Source organism: Amaranthus tricolor, chromosome 8 (assembly GCF_026212465.1).
Source record: "Amaranthus tricolor cultivar Red isolate AtriRed21 chromosome 8, ASM2621246v1, whole genome shotgun sequence".
NCBI lineage: Eukaryota > Viridiplantae > Streptophyta > Magnoliopsida > Caryophyllales > Amaranthaceae > Amaranthus > Amaranthus tricolor.
This window is the reverse complement of record NC_080054.1, coordinates 8,265,011-8,286,086: the sequence shown is the minus strand read 5'-3', so window position 1 is coordinate 8,286,086 and position 21,076 is coordinate 8,265,011. Positions and strand designations below refer to the sequence as shown.

General features: G+C 33.1%; 1 protein-coding gene and 1 long non-coding RNA gene across 2 annotated transcripts; both read right to left on the bottom strand.

Moving 5' to 3' along the window:
- Positions 1 to 8,664: 8,664 nt before the first annotated feature.
- Positions 8,665 to 9,796, bottom strand: LOC130821478 (uncharacterized). Its single transcript, XM_057687265.1, has 2 exons — positions 9,383 to 9,796; positions 8,665 to 9,198 (listed from the first exon to the last, which is right to left on the bottom strand). The coding sequence occupies exons 1-2, from the start codon at positions 9,794 to 9,796 to the stop codon at positions 8,665 to 8,667; spliced, it is 948 nt and encodes a 315-aa protein (XP_057543248.1).
- Positions 9,797 to 13,403: 3,607 nt separating this feature from the next.
- Positions 13,404 to 19,904, bottom strand: LOC130821026 (uncharacterized). Its single transcript, XR_009045281.1, has 3 exons — positions 19,778 to 19,904; positions 19,551 to 19,639; positions 13,404 to 13,652 (listed from the first exon to the last, which is right to left on the bottom strand). It is a non-coding gene; the product is annotated as an uncharacterized LOC130821026 (long non-coding RNA).
- Positions 19,905 to 21,076: the final 1,172 nt, after the last annotated feature.

The window sequence follows — 21,076 nt, the reverse complement described above, 5'->3', positions numbered from 1 at the left end:
GCTCGTTCCAAGTTTTTAGTAAAAAGATAAATATAAATATAATTTTCAAAGATATGTAATAATAAACATACTATATATTGAAGATGAAGTAATAATTGTTAAGATATGTTGATATGGTATTGTTTATTTGTGTACTAAACTTAAATAGTTTGTAGATGACCTTGAACATAAGAATATAATTGTCTTGTAAGTTAGATATAATTGATTCATTGAGTCATCAATTATTTATAAATTCCTTTTGATTAGATCTTGTTGTCTTTGTCATTTTTAACTTTGCAATCTGCAATTATAATTGAGTTTTGCATAGAATACAACAAAAACTAAAAAATCGGTGCAAAATTTAAATCTTAAAAAACTAATTATAATGGAATTTCTATGTGATTATTTTGTTTGGTAGGTCTTTCTCTACGATGCTCAGGTGCATTTCGATCATCCATTCAACATTTACTTTTGATATGACGATATATATATGAAAAAGATATTAATAAATCTATTCAAAATGTTGAACATTATACATTAAATTTTGAAAAAAGAAACTAATAATTGTCTTAATCTAATAATTAATTAGCCTTTACAAATAATATAAATATTCAATATACTTTTAGTTAAATAGTTCAGGATAAATTACAAACATGTAACAGTGATGATAAAGGTAATGAAAAAAACTATTATTAACATTTTTCTAATTATAATTAAATATATATTAAGGTATAAAATAAATAAAAATAAAATCATTTTTTAAACATATATTTTTATCAATTATGTGATTTAACTAATCAGTAAATATTCTAGAAGGGTCAACTCTCTTACCTCTTTATTTTTTCTTTTATACTATTAATATGAATATTATTATTATTATTATTATTATTATTATTATTATTATTATTATTATTATTATTATTATTATTAAATTGTATTATGATATGATTTAAATTAATTAACCATTGCATATCCCCATAGTTGCATAATATTATTAATTTACTTTTAAATACTTGGTATACATTTAAATAATGATATAATTTAGTATTTAGTATATAATATTATAAACCATATATTACTAGTCAATCTAAAATATCCAATTAGTTACATTGTGTATTCTGATTAGAATATAATTAATTAATAACTAACATACTATTTTTAGAGCAACAAATTTGTAAATTATAATCTATACAAGCACATATTTTAAATTAATCTATATAATCAATATCTTTTATTACATATGAATAAACAAAATATATCATGATTAAAATTACCATATAACATTTCTTTATAATATATTTTAAAAACATTATATACTTATACTAATTACTATGATATCACAATTTAAAAAAATAAATTCTTAAAAACAAATTGCTAGGTACGAAAATAGTGCATGTTAAATTAATAATTATTCTCCAGAGTTTATTAGTTAGGTATAATATTTTATTATCATAACATCTTTAGAATAAGTGATTCTTATTTTTTTTTTTTTTTTCAAAAATATGTATAAAAGAATGTACGTTGATATGGACAGTTACATTATTAAATAATTGCCACATAATAATGTGTTAATCAATGAAATAATAATATTTGGAGAAACTCTCTTGAGTTGTCATTTGTTGTATTACAACAAAATTATTAAATTGTATAATTAGTATTCAACAAGTAGTATTGTAAAAATAGCTTTTATTATTATTTTTTTTATAGGAAATGATTTTTACATTACCCAAACAAAAAAATAGGATACAAGGGAACAAAGACCCCTTGGTTTCCAGCTTATCTCCCCATGTTTGCATCAGTGTGAACACAGAGCCCATATTCTAGGAAGGGTTTTCAAAATGTCACTCTTCATGTGCAAGGGAGGTAAGCGGGAAACCTCAAAAAGTTATACATAAAGACAAAGCCAATAAACGAAGCTTTTCATGTCAGGAGGACATGCCCACCTTGACAAGACAAAAACAATAGAGTTAAAAACTAAAATCTGGCCTATATACACCTTAAAACTAAAATATAGTGGTCGAGGCCCAATAGAGCAGCTATTATGAAGATAAGCTCCGGACTTAAGAGTTGAAGACATATCTGAGAATACAAAAAACACCAAAAGGGAGACTAAAGCTGTACGTGAGCTTCACGCTGAATCAGATCTCAAGGACGCTAGGAATTTGAATCCGGTCTTCGAGGCGCCTTTGACGTTGTCCACCACCTGTTTAACCATTGGTACTATGTGGCTCCACAAGTTCTGGTGCTCCATATTGCATAGATGAGGTTGCAAAGATTGGCCTCAAACTGTTTTCTTTTGTGGCGCCCTAGTTGGTTCCTCTAGAGGGTACTTCCAGAATCTCAATTTTGTTGTTGGTCTCATACTGCTCCATTAAATAAGCTACACATTCTTCATTAAAGCAGCATTGGAAGAAGATATGGTTCACTATTTCACTCTCCAATTCACAGATTGGGCATGTGTCTGAATCGACGACTCCAACAAGCATTAGGAGATGTTTTGTTTTCAGTCGGTTGTTGAAAGCCAACCAAGCTATGAACGTGCTTCTGGGGGTGGTTAACCTATTCCAAACAATGTGGTTCCACCCGACTCTATTATCTCTTCCCCTGATGTCACTGTAGACTTTTGTGATAGAGTATGTCGGTGTGCCCATCCACCTCAATAGCTTGTCCTTGAGCTTGCATAGCTTCTTGACGACCCAACTAGATGTGACGGGGGGGGGGGGGGGGGGGGGGGTTGAAAAGTATCCAATTGCCTCCTTTCGTGTACACTCCATGGATCCATTTTACCCAAAGGGACTCGTGGAGGGTGCTGATGTGCCAAGCGAGTTTACCCATAGTAGCTAGGTTTCAGGACTCCAGATCTCGGATTCCAAGCCCCCCTTCGTTCTTTGGCTTGCACACTTTCTCCCAGCTGATATTCCCAGGGTTCTTGGACTCTGTGGAACGAGACCAAAGGAAGGATCTGTAGATTTCATTCACCTGTCAGAAGACCTTTTTGGGAAGGATGACAGCTTGACACCAGTAATTAGTTATACTCATCAGGACGGAGTTCACTAGCTGGAGGCGAGCAGTGTAGGAAAGGTTTTTTTCATACCAAACTCTGATTTGGGCTGTCATCTTATCTACCAAATACTCACAGTCTGTGGCTGGGTACCTTTTTAAGGTGAGAGGCATCCCATGATACTTAACTGGAAGGCTCTCAAAACTGTAGTCTATGGATTGCTCAGCCTAATCTCTGAACGCGTTGCTGACTTCTGCAAGGAAATACCTGATTTGGAATTGTTTGCTTTGAGGCCAGAGCATGAGGAGAAGTAGTCGACTATCTTGATCAGGATGCTGATAGATTGAAGGTCACCCTTACAGAACAGCATAAGGTCATCTGTGAAAGGTAGGTGGTTGAACTTGAGTTTGCTGCATCTAGGATGAAATTTAAACTCTGGTTCTTCGCTGGCCAAGTAGAGGGTTCTCGATAGGTATTCCATACCTATTACGAAAAGTAAGGGGGACATTGGGTCTCTTTGTCTAACTACTCTTTTTGCTTGGAGTGTTGGTAGGGGGCTGCCATTGATAACCAAGGAATACTGAGTAGAGGTGACACACGCCATAACGATCTCTGTGAACTTCCTCGGGAAATTAAGCGCAGTCAAAATTTCATGAAGGAAATCTCTATCTAGTGTATCATAATGTTTCTTGAGGTTGATCTTTAAGAGGCAACTAGGGGAGCAGTTCTTCCAACCATAGTGCTTGACTATATCCTGACATAGGAGGATGTTGTGGAGAATGCTTTTTCCTTCAATAAAAGCTCCTTGCGTGGGGCTTATAATGGAACCGAATACATGTCGGAGTTTCCTGCAGACGACCTTAGAGATACACTTATAAATAACATTACAACAAGAGATTGGATGATAGTCACCTAGGGTGTTTGGGGTGGCAACCTTTGGAATGAAGGTGATAGCTGTTGTATTCCAAGATTTCAGGAGAGTGCCATTGGCAAAAAAGTCCTGAACTGCTTTTACAACATCTGTACCAACAATTCTCATGCAGCCTTGTAAAAACCATTGTTGAAACCATCCGAACCTGGCACTTTGTCTTCTGGTATGCTTCACATGGCATCTTTAATCTCGTCTGGGGTGAAGTTTAAATCGATCAGATTATGTTGGTCTTGGTTGAGAACAGGGCCACTATGTATCACGTTCATGTTGATTCTCGCTCTCTCCTTCATTTTACCTCTAAGGAGGTCTAGGTAGTACTTCTGGATGGCTTCCCGAATTTCCCTTGGATCTCTAGTGGTACGATCTTGAAGGTGAAGAACATTTATAGTACTGCACTTCCTGCGCTGCTGAAGAGAATGGTGGAAGTATCTGGTATTGTCATCACCCAAAGTGAGCCACTTCAGTTTGGTTTTCTGTCTAAGGCCTGCTTCCCACTCTCTCTTTAATCTTCTGTAGGTCTCTATTTTCGAGCACTCGACATCGGCTAGGTGCTTGTCCCCTGGGTGTAGGTGGAGGTCCTCCTAGGATTTTTGAAAATCAGCTTCAGCTTTGGTGTAACACCCCAGAATTTCTGACCCCTTAACAAAACCAAACCGTAAAGAACGGGAGGAAATTCGGGTGTTACATAAAAGAAAAGGAAAAGAATTTAGATAAACGTTAAATATTAACTTTAAAAAGGTGAGTGAAAATTTCGGCAGCATCTGCCTTAAAATTGTGCGCCTTTGTAGAAAAAAACAAAAGTTATTTAGAAGCTAATAAAGTAAAGGCACCAACGGTCTATCAAAACTATGTCACGGCGGAATGATTCGTCGCCGGCTTCTCAAATGAACATGCCAAACATGGATCGTGGTTCCAGTGTCGACGTTTGCGTTTTAAAAAGACTTAACTCCTTAAAACCATACAGAGTTATGAACTACGCAATGGAAATACAAATATACGAGGGAGGACACAAGGCCTCATAACAAAACATATACAACCAAAGTTTACAAAAGATAAAAAGAGCTAAAAAATCGAAAGACAGCGGTATGACACAGGTTATGCTTCGCCCTCATCACTCTCCCCAAATGCAATGCAACGCAAAAGAAGCTCCAGTACCTGCTACTCCTGTCTATGATCCTCCCGCTGCTCGGCATTAGACCAAAGGCCAATGTCTCATAGCAGGACAATCATAGAAAGTCATCAACAAACAAACATAAACACAAACACGTACACGTCAATAACTAGCATCAATTATAATAAGGCCAACTACTAGATAGCATTATATCATAAAACAACATAAGATGATTTCATAAAATGCCAGCATAGATAGTAACCGTTTATCGGCCACTTATACTTCTTAATTTCATTACCTGCTTTCAAACCCGAACCATGTGCTCTTGGGTAAAATGCAGGTCTTCACGCTTCTCTTTTCAAACATAAACTCTTGCAAAACACGCATAGTTTAACTCGACCAAGGCATTAACAAAATACCTAACACATGAACTTATAGAGCATGTCTATCTTAAGGTAAGTGTGATCATAGTCCGTAATACCCTTGAGGTAACTTAACTTAGGCACATTTCTCACTAGCATAAACTATTCAATTAATAAGTAGATGTTCTATCAATGAGTAAATATTCTATCAAAGAGTAAACGCTCTATCAACGCGTAAGCTTTCTACCAAAGAATGAACCTTTGATCATGAAATAACTTTTGATCAAAAAATAAACTTTCTATCACTGAATAGTTTTCTATCAGAGGATCTTTTCTCTACTTTCTGGCATTGTGACACGGCCAAGGGCGTTATCGGCCATCCAGCGCCCATGGCAAAGTATGAGCTCATGGCCCCTCCAGCTGACCCTCTCGGGTCCTACCTTCGGGAAAAACTAACACACTGGGGTATGAAGAGGCCACCATATTGGGGTTTGCAAGGCCCGCATGGTAACACCTCGGTCAAGGGACGTTATCGGCCACCCGGCGCCCAATGACCCAAGCATGCTCATACCCCCCTTACGATGGTCCCGTCGAACCTCACCTAGGGGACTATAAAACAACCGGACATAATCCAGTTGAGTCACGCCAGCTAATCATAATCTAGTACCTTATCAGATAGGAATAACTTCCACTCTCAACTTTTAATGAGCGCCCTGGGATAGCAGCGCGCCAAAATCCACTTAGTCACTCAATAGAATATGAAATTCACCTATAACGGAGTCATTCTAACTCCAATTAAGGCATAATCTAATTCTTAAATAAATAAGGGGGTGGTTCCCGCCTTCTATTAACGCTCTCATTCTCTAAACTATTCTAAGCGCAACGATTTCATAGTCAATAGTTCTTCATAATACTCACTAGTACTTCATAGTTTCGATACAATGCATACTATCAAAATAAACAATAATGTCTTAAAGAAAATTACATATATGGGTTATTACTGCGTGTACGTACCTGTAAGCGTCACTGCACGATCAAAAGTTACAAAATCACCCGACTAAGGCTCTACTTTCCTCTTACAAAATGAGCACCTATATAAGTTATGAGTAGAACTAATAAGTTCTCTTAACTACCTTGCCATGCCAAACTAAATACCAAAGTAACCGCTATCACCCATTCAACATGAGTTTCCGATTACTCTAGCACGCACACAACTCATTCAATACAAGTCAAAATAATTAACTCAACACAACATAAGTCTTACCTTTAATTTAAAGTAAAAGTATGTGTGAATCGTTTCTTTACATTAACTAATTTTGAGCATATCGGCTCGCGTTACCCAAAATAACTAATCACAATTAAATCTTACAATTTTAATATAACATTAATATAACTATAAGGCAAATCTTAGAGTTATCGTATCGAGATATAATTTGTTACATTCTCCAAAGCTATTAAGAACTATAGTCAAAACAACACGACAAATTAACTTTAGCAACCATCGACGATAAGTTGACATTATGCTCTTGACTTACTAATATCATGTATCTATAACTTCAATAACAACCTAATAAGGATATTCGTAATTTACAACAATCAAACCACAACAATTAGTAACTATTATTTCCAATTTAATCAATCAAAATCACTTTCATAGTCAACTAACATCATCACCATTACTAATTTTTCACAATAATAACCAATCGACCAAATCTTAAAACGACTTTTAAAGTTATTTAATCAATCATCACCAAAATATAGTATAACACACACATCATTGGTAATTTCATCTCTAAATCCAAGCCCTAATCTTTTCGTGTTCAAAGATAACATATTAATTTACTACCCATACTAAGACTCAAAGAAACTAATACAAAATCAACACACAACCCGTAATTTCAAATCAACCTTCAAACCCTAAGTCATGAACATGTTTAATTCATCAAACACTCTTACCCACAAAAGATTCAATGAAAATAATACAAGTTCAACACTTTTCATTCACATTTCAAAATCCCAATTCAGAAGTACATTAAATCATCAATCAAATTCTTGCCCATAACTAGATTCAATGACAATCATACAAAAATCAGCACCAAACTTATAAACCTTGTTAAAATTGCAATTAGAAAATAGTAAAAGAAATGGAAGAAGAAGTGGCTTACAATGGTGGGACTAGAACAAGAGGTGAAATTATAGTTAATTATTGTAGTGATGGTGTCGTATATGGAGCTCTGTGACGGTGGGGAAGCCGAAACAGCCGCTGCTGCTGTCAGGGGAAGCAAATGCATGCAGCAGCAGCTGCCCTTGGAGGGAGGAATTGGGCCGGCTGCTGGTGGCTGTCGTGGGGAAGAGAAAACGCAGCCGGTTGCTGCTGCTAGGGGGCCTGTTGCGGTGGTTCTCGAGGGCTGCAGATGGACCGTGAAGGAGAGGGGAGTGAGAGAAAAAGAGAAGAGAAAAGAGGGAATGGGAGAAGGAGGAAGGTGGACAGCGTGATTGAGTGAGGGAGGGAGTAATACCCCTTTAAACCCTAACTCATCCTATTTATTTAATTTACACACTTATTTATTTATTTGTTTACCTAGGTTCATCTTCTTGCGAGGCCCAACTAAGAAACTCACCTTCGTGTGCTCACACATTTCAATAAAATAATTATTTTGATTCAAACCTCTTTATTTAGAAGTCGTAATTGTATTTTTAATATAAATATATGTTAATATTTAAATTCATATACGAAAGGAATTTATTAAAACTATTTCAAAATTAATTTAATATAATTATAAAATACCTAAAAGTCATTAAAATATTAATTAATGACGTCAGAGAATCTCGGGGTGTTACATTTGGCCAAGTCCCCTGCTTCTGTGTTTTTGATTTTTGCTTGACATGCCTCCTTAATCAATCTGAGTTTTTGATCAAAGTTGTTTGAGCTCCCTGGCAAGTTAGTGTGCCATGCTTCTCGGATGGTTTCCATGAACTCTTTGTGTTTTCCCTAGTGATTGAGAAATTTAAAAGGTTTTCCACGTTTTGGGGGCTCTAGGAATTGTACTAGCATCGGTGTGTGGTCGAAGTCTCCCTCTGGAAGGAAGTAGACCTCTATTGTGAGAAACGAGCTCTCCCAAGCTGGGTTTCCCAATACTCTATCAATCTTGCTCAGAACTCTGGCATCTCCTCTTTGCTTGTTTGACCAAGTAAAAAATCGCCCTGTACTTTTCATGTCGTGGATGTCGCAATTCGCCATGCATCTTTGAAGATGTTCTATTTCATGTAGACGTGGTTTTTAACCTATCCTCTTATTAAGATTGGATTTGTAGTTGAAATCCCCTATTACTATCCAAGGCCTTGTCACGGTTGTGTCTATGTTCTCAAGCTCAGTAAGCATGATACCCTTGTCGTTCTTGTCAGTTGCACCATAAACAAATGAGCAATCAAAGCTATCACATACATTAGGGTTAACAATTAAATGGATAATTTGGCTACTAACAAACCGTATGTCTACTTTCATTTCCTCGGCTCTCCAGGCTACTATAATCCTACCTCCCTTGTGGAGAGCTAGGTTGTGCGTAATACACCAAGATGGATAGATTCTTTGGTAAAGAGCGCTAATTCCTTGTCGCTTTACTTTCGTCTCCAGGAGGCTAAATAGGCTTATGTTGTGGTTAGCGATAAAATGGGCCACTTCAGCTTGCTTATTGGCCTTATTTAACCCCCTAAAGTTCCAGGTGAGGATGTTATTCATGATCCTGGATGGGGTAAGCCCCCAACGCTTTGATAGAAAGGATCTTATCATGAATTTTGTTGTTGGGTTGGTTTTCTATAGCAATATCAACGAGCACTGTGTAAGAATTAGAAATTGGGAGTTGACCACTCTGTTTAACGTGTTGACCGTTCCAACCCACCTTTCCCTGCTGCAGTGTCTCATGTGGCTCGCCCCTGGGTTCATTGATCGTGGTGCATTGACTTTCTGATTGGATATTTCCTTATGGGTGTTGTATTGCCATGGTTTCACGGGTCTCACTATTGTCATGGTGTTTTCTTTGTGCTTTGGTATGATCTTTTTGGCTTCCTTTCTTCACCCATCCTCTTCTTGGTGGTTTCTTAGGAATTGGGTTCAAGGTTTTCTTTGGCTTGTAAGCACCAGATTGATGACCCAGTTGTTGACATTGGTGGCACCAAAGGGGTTTCCAGTCATATTGTACGGCTTGTTTGACCAGTTCGTCATATTCATTTGTGAAGAACACCTCATCCGGTAGGCCTTTTCTTATGTCCATTTCTACGAGGGCTCTAGCATACATTAGTCTATCCTTGTTCTTTGTTGCGTTGTCTATTTTAATTACATTCCTTAGTAGCCCGACAATCTTCCTTATGCATCTTTCACCCCAATACTCCATCGGTAAGACAGGTAAGCCCATATTGGAATGGTAGATAGGGCTTCTTTTTCTAAGGACATCTTCACTTTCCATGGTTTAACAATGAATGGTTCTTATCAAATACGATATCACTTATCTCACAAGCTTTATCTCTAGCTACTTTATCATTCAATATCACAATGAAGACACCTTTCCTAACCATGCCAACTTTCTCCACATCAAGGTCTTTCCAAATTCGTTTCACATATCCATCAATAATATGTAGTGGGGGATTGTCACCTATGACATAGCATACTATAGCGGATTCCCAATACCTAATTTCATCATCAATATCTTCAAAATTAATTTTAATATTGTTCATACCTTGAGAATGCACAGGATGGGTCTCCTCTGTTTTATTGTTCGATGAAATCTGCTGCACTTTTGCTCTCTGTATGTTGCTCAAAGTAGGCAATGGTGAAGCAGGCTGGGTCAAATCAAATGACAGTGGTCCTTGAGGAGGCACAGGGAGGATCAGCACAGTTGTGACGTTCGAAGGATTCTGCATAATTGCTCTCAGTGTGTTGCTCGACTGAGGCAGTGGTGATGCTGACTGAGTCCGGTCATGAGACGGTGGTCCTTGAATAATGGAAGACCAGCTCAGCTTCATTGACTGTGGTGACTGAGAAATTACCTCCAATTCGTGCGAATTAGCGTATGTGCCATTCACTTCCTCAATTGTGAGATTGTCCTTACTGCTTGAGGATGAATGTTCACCTGAGTTCTGTGGTGGTTCAGCTAGCTTCGCCGCCTCCTTCTTCGGCCTACCTTACCCCTTAGTCACAGCGGGACCGCCCATTTTGATGGGGAACCAGGAATCGCAAAAGTGTACAGAGAAGGAGTAGGGAAGCGTTGCTCAAAAACTTCTATTATTATTATTATTATTATTATTATTATTATTATTATTATAAAATTAAGGTAATAAGACCACCTTTTAGATAAGTTAAAAATAAAATTGTTAAGTTAATACAATTGCGTGTTCAATATATATCATATTGGTACGATGCTACTTATGCTACTTATAGCCAAACAAATTAAATTAATATTATAATAATTTTGACAACTAATTGTTTGTTAATTAATTTAATTACAATTAACAAATAACAAGAACCTGACAAATACGGATCATTTATATACAATAACATTTGATGATTATATCTTCTTACTTGATTGTGATTAGATTTATTCAAAAGAGACATAACTATTCGATATTTACTTGATCTTATAATCGAATTCAACTTGTCTAACTTGAAAATAAATTTTAAATAATGTAGAAATTAATGTCGTCACACAAGGCCCAATTTTAAATCGACCTAAATACCTAACCTGATATTGTCACGATTACTCAAATAAAAACCTCTAATATATTGTGATATTACGTGACAAGTGCCAACTCCTAAGATAAATATAAAAGAAATGCAAATTATTTTGTCTCATAAATCATACATAGTGATGGTCACAGTCAAGATTGAGCCAATTGCGGTTCCGATCCCTAAAAACTGAAACCTAATTTATACAATTGGGTTTAGGCTTTGATTTCGATTCCGGTTCCAGGAGGTTCCAAACAATTGCTTAGGAAAAGGTTCCAGATGGATCAGACCATCGGTTCAATTATTTTTTTTGTTTAAATATAAATATAAAAAATCATATAAAATACTATAATAATGTGAAAATACAATTGTTGATTATTATCGAAATTTATTGCTTGTCAATATTTATTAAAATGTTTAATAAAAGGAACGAAAAAAATGAAGTTAATAAAAATAAGATAAATTAATAATAAGATCATTAATTAAAAAAGAGGGAAAAACTAAACTAAGCACCTTAACGGCTCACGGTACTACGGTTCCGAGGGTCAATTTCTGCCAATAACTCTATTGGTTCGTCAATTTCTTTCCATCCTTAACAGTTTGTTGTTTAGACCAATTCAAAACCTAGAAGATGGTTTTAGTTTCGGGACGATTCTTTGACGATTTGGGACTGTTTCGTTTCCGAATAACCCACCCACGGCCATCACTAATGATACATAGTCGTAAAAGTGTTAGTAAATGTAATACTACCTCCTATTCAGCCTATTAGTCTCATTTAGTGTTTCACACTTGTCGAGGCAACATTTTAACATTTAATATCTCTAATTATTCTTAATTAAAAATTATAAAAAATTGATATTAATAATCTTTATATTGAGACGAATTAAACAAGATCTTAAATGACTATGTTTTAACTTATAAACTAAGAATAAAATACAAATTAAGAGTGGTAAGTGAATAGTGAATAGTGAATAGTGAAAAAAAATAAACGGGACTAATAGGTAGAATAGGAGGGAGTAATTTAATACTAGCTTGACTCATATACAAATACGCATTTTGTTTAAATTTGTGAACTCATTGCAATTTAAATTTATAGTCCCTTCAATTTAGAATAATTGTCTTATTTGATTTTTGAATCAATTTTGTACATATTTATTAACAATTCTTAGTAAAAGAAATTAAGAATATCAATTTCATTTTATTACATTGCATGCTTTAAAATTATTAGATATACAATTAAATTTATAAAGAATTGTATTTTTTTTAACCATAATGCAAGCTAGATGTAAATGTCAGATGGGTATAAGTTGAGTATAATCATGATGGATGTACCTAGTTGGTCATTGTGAGTGCAAATGGATTTAAATGCATACCTAGGTGGATAGGCATAGGTATAAAATTGTTCCCTCCATGAATGGTAGGTAGGTGGTGGGCATAAAAAGTGTAGGTGGATATGGGTATATATATTGTGAAGATTCCTTTGTTTTATGTTAGTAACAACAAACAAAGAATTAACCTAGTTTGACGAGCATTTCTTTGTTCGATGTTACTAACAGCGAACAAAAAATACCAATAATTTGTTAAACAATTGTGAGTGCTCCAACTAGTCTTCAGATAGTTTTTTACTAGTACAACAAACAATACCAACAAAAAAAAATAATGTAAGCGCATTAATCCCAAAAGATTAAGGTCGACTACATATGCAAATATATTACGGTCTGTTTGGTAGGTGGTATTAAATGGTGGTAATGGAAATGAAAACTAGTGTAATTTTGGTTGAAAAATCTCTTGCTTTCTTAATGGTCATGCTTGTCCAACTTCAATCATCTCATTTTTTTCATAAATTTCATTCCAATGCATAACCATTAGGAGAGGTGGTATTAGGTGGTAAGCACAAAAAAACTTTTTTATGATCAAAGTTTCATTACCATGGGAATGGCATGGAAATTTTGATGAAATTTTACACTATAAATCATTCCCGATAGCACCATTTAGTACCACAAACCAAACGGGTTGTTAATTCCTTTGATGGTCCATGGATTCTTCTTCTCTATTCATTCTTCATTTCTAACATCTTAATTTGTAAATCTATATCCTTTCTGTCTTTTTCCATTCATGTCCTACAAGTCATCTTTGATTTTTCTCACTCTTTAGTCTCTAGAGCTCCAGCTTTCCATCTTACTTACCAGTTCGCTAATAACCATCTTTGAATGTAACCGCCTCGAATTATAAAGGCAAACACTAACTGAAATTTAGTATTAATCAAGCGAAAGCTTAATGTTGCCAACACAATTAAGAGGTTACTTAAAGGTGAAACCAATGCAATATAACAGAAGTCTTAACTGTTTAAAATAAAGGAAAATTACAACCAAATCAAAATAAGTCCAAAGTTCAAATTACATCCTTAAAATAGTCTAAACCTAAACAACTAAACTAATAGTCTCTCAAACACAATAAAGAGATCTAAACAAAAGGGGAGTCATACTCCAAGTCGGGTTCATCTTCCGCTCGCATATCCATTCTCCGTCGAGGTGCCATAAGGGTTTAATCTAAAAACAAAAACATTGGAAAAACATACAAAGCATATTTTCAGCAAAAAGGCTGAGTATAAACACACTAGTGTCCGTCAAACAAATTATTAAAACCTTTTTGATTTGAGTAAATTCATTTTGAAATATGTTTTTTCATTTGATAAATCATATTATCATTCAAACTCAGTGCAATGGTTTTATAGTCATTTCAAATTCTCATTTTTCATCATAAATCATAAGATGTCAACGGATCCAATTCAATTTCAAACTCATATCATAAGATTGCATGGGTGCTCTGTGAGTCATCTTGTAACTCGTTTGGTAGTCGGTCTATTGTCCGCGACATGTCCGGTAAGTGTAACACAATGGTATTGTGAACAATACGCACACAGCATTGGTGAGCAGTTTAATCATGCACACAACATTTGTTGTGGCATATGTACCCGCCATTTAGGCTAAAATATTTTTGTATATAATATATATCTTGTAATTCCAATAGCATTTGAAAGTCAAAGATAAACATCTTTTATTGCAAGATAGCAAAACATACTTTATTTACATCATAGTAAAATAAAATCATAATCTTTCCGACATGGGTAAAACATGTTTAGCATAATCATATCATCAAACATAAGCTTTGTACTATATTAGGGCATGACTAGCATGTATGGAATGCAGCGTAACAACAAGTTATTAAAGTTCAATACCATTTTTCAAGAAAACCACTAAAATATTTCATTTCAATCCTTCTTAAAGTAAGTACAACTTAAACGAGTTTTGAAATTCATTCAAAACAACTAGAATATTGTTTACAAGTCTATAAAATCAATATCACAGAAGATTTCATAAAACACTATTTTCTTAAATACAAGATAGTTTTGCCGGTAATAAAATCGATAATTAGTTTACAAAATACATATTTATTCTCCAACAAGGCCCAAATTAATCAAGTCATTATAATACCTTATTTAAAATGAATTTAAGGTTGTCCCATCAGATTATAATTAGTTGTGCCAATTTATAATAATTTTACGATTATTTTCGACAATTTAGGTATTTACCGTTATTTAAATGATGTTTTATATCCGTAAAAATTTATAACCCATCTAAGTAAAACTTATTTTACACTATGAGGCAGTAGGTTATTAATACATTTATAATTTTTTTATATAGGTGAAATAGACTACATTTAATAAAGCTTAATCATAAGTTTATTAAGCTGATTGGGTTATTAAGTAAGTTAATTCGAGTAATAATATTATTATTTTGATAATATTGACTCAAGTATTTCATTTGTTAAAATTTTCAAGAAAGAGGTATCTTTTATTTAATGTATAAAATTCGTATAAAGAATACTTCGATAAAAGTGTATTTTGATTATATTTTATTAATTAATTACTATCTTATCTTTATAAAAATAAATTTAAATTTAAATAAAGTATTGAAAAATAAATTACTAAATGCAATCCTTATTCATACTACCAATTACTTATTTCATAAATCGCCTATTATTCCCTTACAGCATGTCTTATATAAGACTGTCTTACAATGAGACGGGTTTAATAGAATTTAATGGGTCAAAGCTAAAAATAAACGCATTTTACCATCTATAAACCGACACACCTCTTCCCTCACATTGAAATCCAACCGACACACCCATCCCCTTCCTTTCATCCTCTACTCTAATCCTTCTTTCTCTCCCCTCACTCCTGCACACCACCAGCCGCACAGCCCTCCCCCACGAACAACCACGAGCAGCAGGGGCTGCGTGGTCTCTTCCAAGCAGCAGAGCAGGCCGCGTGTACCCTCACAACAGTCGGTTGTCCCTAGTATCGCCACTCCTTCCCTTGGTCCACCACCACCACAACATCCACCTACAATCTTACCTTAAGTTGAAAGGTCCTTCAATGGTGATTGAGGTAACCCACAAACTATTCTATTTAAGTATTAATTGAACGTTTTATAGTAGTTTGGTATTTGTGGATTCAATTTGGGTCTTTGATTCAAATTTAGGTATCAACTTGAACTTAAGATGAGTATATGGATTCAATTAGTAATTGAGTTGTTTTTAGTGTCGATTAGAATTGGTTATTTGAGTTATTTGGTTTCTAGTATAAAATTTAGTATTTGGATATTGAAATTTCAGCTCAAAAACTGAGTATTCTGTTTTGGCCATTTTTGGGTCAGTTGTGATTGTTTCTAGGTTCTGGTGTCTTCTTAGAATTTGTAGAGCTCCGAGTCTTGGTCGCGTGGCCACTTGAATCGTCTCAAAATGAGTTCGTATGAGAGAGTTATATCTGTTTTAGTTATGATATGTCCTGAAATGGTACTAATACGGGATTTATAAAGTGGAACTAAAAGCTATGAAATAAATTGGGTAATTAATTCAAGTGTTGATGTTGGATTCATTTGGGTTCTCATTGTGTTCTAATTCATGTGATAGTATTTGATTAATGGTTGCAATTTGGAGTTTTGATTCATCTTCAAACTTTAAGAGCAAAGTTCATTTAGAGTTCTTAAAAATCAGATTCTGTCCTTACTGTTCTTGGCTGATTTAGAGCCTCTTCTAGCCATTTCTGGGTTCTGTTTTCTGCATATGATTTGTAGAGCTTCGAGTAGCGGTCGCGTGGGCACTTAAATCGCCCCAAAATGAGTTCGTATGATACTAACAGGGTGTCCTGAAAATCCGAAAATAGCATTTTGGATTTGCTTGTTCATAATTAAAGTTGGGGTTCAAATTGAGTACTCCAAGTGTTTAGGGTTATTATTTATCATCCGATTGAGTTTCTATTGATTGATATTGTTGAGTTATGGGTTCTTATTTGATTCGTATGGGCATTGGTTCTAGTATCAAATTTGGGAACATAAGTATCGATTGGGTATTTGATTAGTTGGTATTAGGTGAATATGATATAAGTTGGGTATTTGGGATTTAAAATTGGGTAAACTCCATTGATAGTAACTCAAGTTTTTACATGTTGATGGTTGATGATGAAGTGATTGGTATTTTAATTATTGATTGTTATTTATGGCATAAAAAGGTAACCTACAAGCAAACTACTATCTTATCTTTTAAATTTAATTTAAGTATTTCAAAGTTTAAGTTATATTTTCTAAGGTGTGGTATTACTGTTACTGATATTTGAGCAAAATCTTATATTTATTGGTGTTCGAAAATTTGAATTTTGACTTTGTTTGACCTTGCTCCTAGTCCTTGATTAAATTATGTTTTGAATGTTCATATGTTTTTATATATGAGCTTTTAAATATTGTATTTATTTAAAGAGATTACAAAAGCATGTTTTGTACGTTACTAACTTATAAAATACGAGTCTTGAAATATTGTATTATGAAAATGAGGTATGATTGTTGATTTCAAAGAAAATCAATTGAATTATTGTTTTGTTTTATATTGAAATGTTCGACATTGAAAAATGTCCGTTTTGGGAATTGGCAATGGATATTTATATTCGGATTATTGTGAAATCCTATAGCTTGATAATAGGTAATGGTTATTCGGATCGGTCTCGAGCCCCCGATCCCGTTTCGTTCTTGCAAGAACCGTATTTTTGGTGATGACGATCACTCGTGTTCTCAGGATTTAGATCAAGCCTACTTCCTGACGGTCCATATATTCCCACGTTTTAAAGTGCTGTTAAATTATTGATTTAATATGAGTTTTGAATAAATACGTTTGGTACATAAAGTTTTGTTTGTTTCGCAAATGATATCATATTTGTCATTTGCCGTATTGTTTCGCTATTAACTTGTAAAGTTATAGCCGTGTTTTGATTCGTTATGAACTAAAGGTTCATAGCCGTATTTATGTCGATACCAAACGATCTTTTAAAAGTGTTTTGATTTATGCTATTAACTTGTAAAGTTATAGCCGTGTTTTGATTCGTTATGAACTAAAGGTTCATAGCCGTATTTATGTCGATACCAAACCATCTATTAAAAGTGTTTTGATTTACGCTATTAACTTGTAAAGTTATAGTCGTGTTTTGATTCGTTATGAACTAAAGGTTCATAGCCGTATTTATGTCGATACCAAACAAACTTTTAAAAGTGTTTTGATATACGCTATTAACTTGTAAAGTTATAGCCGTGTTTTGATTTGTTATGAACTAAAGGTTCATAGCCGTATTTATGTCGATACCAAACGATCTTTTAAAAGTGTTTTGATTTACGCTATTAACTTGTAAAGTTATAGCCGTGTTTTGATTGTTATGAACTAAAGGTTGATAGCTGTATTTATGTCGATACCAAACGATCTTTTAAAAGAGTTTTGATTTGGATAAAATAACGTTTATAAATGGTTACCAAGTTAATAAGGAATTCGATTGGAGATGTTTGTTAATGACTTGTATACAAATGTAGTAGTTTGTTGGATTACTCAACAATGCAATTGTTGACAGTTTTTTTTTATAGGGTCTATCTCTTACAGAGGATAGATCCACTTTTAGGTTGCCATCTTTAGTGCGGATGAATGTGCTGCTCTTTTATGTGTCATGTGTTGCGATAGCGAGAACATCGTTTTCGGAAGGTTAACTTATAATGATTTTTTGACAAATCATGTCTTTTAAAAAATAGATATTTTATAATGTATTAACTTAGTTTATAACTGGGTTGTAATTGTATTACAGTTATATAAAGTTTTTAAATACTCTGATATTGATTGCTGTGGCTATCGAGCCACAGGTCGAATTCAGCCCAAACTTCTATAAGTCTTACGCTGTGCTTTGTAGATAATATTATTATATTATTTACGCTGGTTTGGGCTGTTTCAATAGTTCAATTTTTACTCAATTTAATTAACAATATTACACCTTTTAATAAATAAACAATTTCTATTAATTTGATAAATTAGTATATAATTAATAATTAGCTCAATAAAATTATATCAAAGTTTTAGAAGTCATATAACACTTTTATTAGCCCATTTAAACATATAAAAGTCATGTGTGATATTTTATTATTTTGTATAGGCATTTTATCGATAAATAAAATAAAATTGGTTCAAAATTATTTAAGTCCGAATAAAATAATATAAAAAATCTATGATGTTCCAGAAATTATTTTAAGCTACATAAAATTTTAAAAAACCATTACAGATCACTTCGGATATTTTTAATAATTAATTTTGTTATTTTACCGATAAAACAAATAGAATTTATTTAAGTCCATATATGGTCACGAAAATCCATATAATTGTTTTTACCAGTATCTACTGTTTATATAAGTGTCTTCTAAAATTTTCATGTCCAAACGACGTCATTTAGTATTTATTTTATATTTACCGTTTTCTAACTTACTGATTATTAATTACCGAGTAAAATTTATTAAGGTTTTTAAACATCAACAAAATCTTCCCAAAATTTTACCAATTTTAGTTACTGTCCGTATTTGTGTATGATAAAAATTTCAAGTCTATATGTCTTTATTTGATAATTATTTTATATTTTACTATTTTACAATTTACCGATAAACAATTTAACGATTACTCAAAAATTAGGAAAAATTTCAAGCTAAATATATTCTGGCCAAATCTTGTTGGACACATTATAATATGTTTTTATTAATTATTTTTGATGATGAAGAGTTTATCTAATACCATGTTTTATAACAAGAGTATTTAAAATCTTAAAATCAATTAAAATATCAATTTAACGAATAATTTCAACAAAAAAAATATCAAACAGATTTTCTTAACATATAGCTACTGAAAATTACTTTTAAAGTGAATTTCAAATATGTTCAAAGTTCATTTAATCATTATAATCACAAAACAAAATCGAAAACAAAACAAACACTTCAGCAATTCTTTACTGAAAATTTGAAAACTTAAAATAAAAATAAATTATCCAACAAAGAAAACTGAAATCGAACAATGACGAAAGAAAAAAGAAAAAATACCGAAAAAACGGGTGGTGGACTGGTGGGTGATACACTGATACTCCATGTAGATTTTCAAGTTTGAATTGAGAAGTGGATCCAAAAATCACCTAAAACAGAAATAAAAAATTATTAATAACTCAAGCAATTCTATGTTAAAAAAAATAAAAAAAAAAACTAAAAAATAAATAAATAAAAAATAAAAATAAAAAAAAAACTAAAAATGGCAATCAGAGGAAAAAAATTACATATCTATTAATGCTTGAGAGATGTTGAGAAATGGGGGCAAATAAATGGAGTAAAAAACAGAACTGAAAATGGCGATGAGAAATGGGAGGCAAATGAGGAAGAAGAGGGAATAGAGCAAAGAGGGAATTGAAAATGCCGTAACTGCGATATGAGGATATCAAAGGTGTAGCGTTTAGGGATGGCAATTCAGACCGAATCCGACGCTAGTCCGACTCGATTCGAGAAAAATAATCCGATTCGAGTTTGAAAAAAAGTTATCCCACTCCGACTCCGACTTTATGATCCAAGTCAAGGTTAGAGACGGACCGGAGTTTGACTTTATTAAAAATCCGACACTTCGACCCGACTCCGACCCTAAAGGAAATCCGACTTTAAATTTGACTTTTACCCCAATATTTTATTTCTTTTAAAACTTTAGACGTGATTAATTCAAACTCTCTCATATTAATTGTAATATTCGATTTTGAAAAACTATTTGAGTGTTCGACGTAAAATCAAATTTAAATAAACTTGGTGTTTTTATTTAAATTAATCAATTAAAATACGACAAATCAGATCAAGAAAAATAAAATACGACAAATCAAAATGCGAGAAAATTTTATTAATTTGTGATAGTAGGACTATTTTTCTTGTTAAACTTGAATTCAAAGTACATATAAAATATAAAACATATAAAACTAGAAACAAGATATTTGGATTCTCAAATAAAACGATTCGGATTCGACTTTAAAATTGGATACCCGATCTTAATTAACCATTTTTTATAATCAGATAAAATATACAATTTTTTAGGTAGAATACTGAATAATACATACGAGTCGAATTTTTTAATTTGGATATATTTAAATACCCTTAGAAGGAAACGTCTGAAATTGATAATGGAAATTAGGGATTTATGATTATTATTTATTTTTTTGAATGAGTGAATAGCGACGGCCGCCTGAGATCGGAGAAAAATTAACCTTCCCTCTTCCTATTAATTAGCATTTTACAATCAAAAAATCAAAATATTTAAAATTTATTTTCCTTCTTCTTTACTTAATTGGTGTAAATTTTTAAAAATTAACTAGCTTGGAGAAATTTTTGAAAAACTTAGTTTGGGTGATTAATATTAGAGAAATATTTAAACAAAATGTAAAAGTCAAAACTATATTAATTTTGTCAAATTCAATATATAAAATAAAAAATACAAAAAAATTAAAATTAAATAGACAAATATTATAAATATGTTACTATTATAAAATATGTTACATATTTAGTGTTATAAAATTTAAAAGTTACATATTAGCGTTATTAAT

What these genes read in the sequence shown, in the direction of transcription:
- LOC130821478 (XM_057687265.1), bottom strand. Translation starts at nt 9,796, where the DNA reads ATGGGCTTACCTGTCTTACCGATGGAGTATTGGGGTGAAAGATGCATA. An exon ending in GTGAGACCCGTGAAACCATG is followed by an intron (nt 9,199 to 9,382) that starts GCAATACAACAC and finishes ATATTGCTATAG; the next exon opens with AAAACCAACCCAACAACAAA.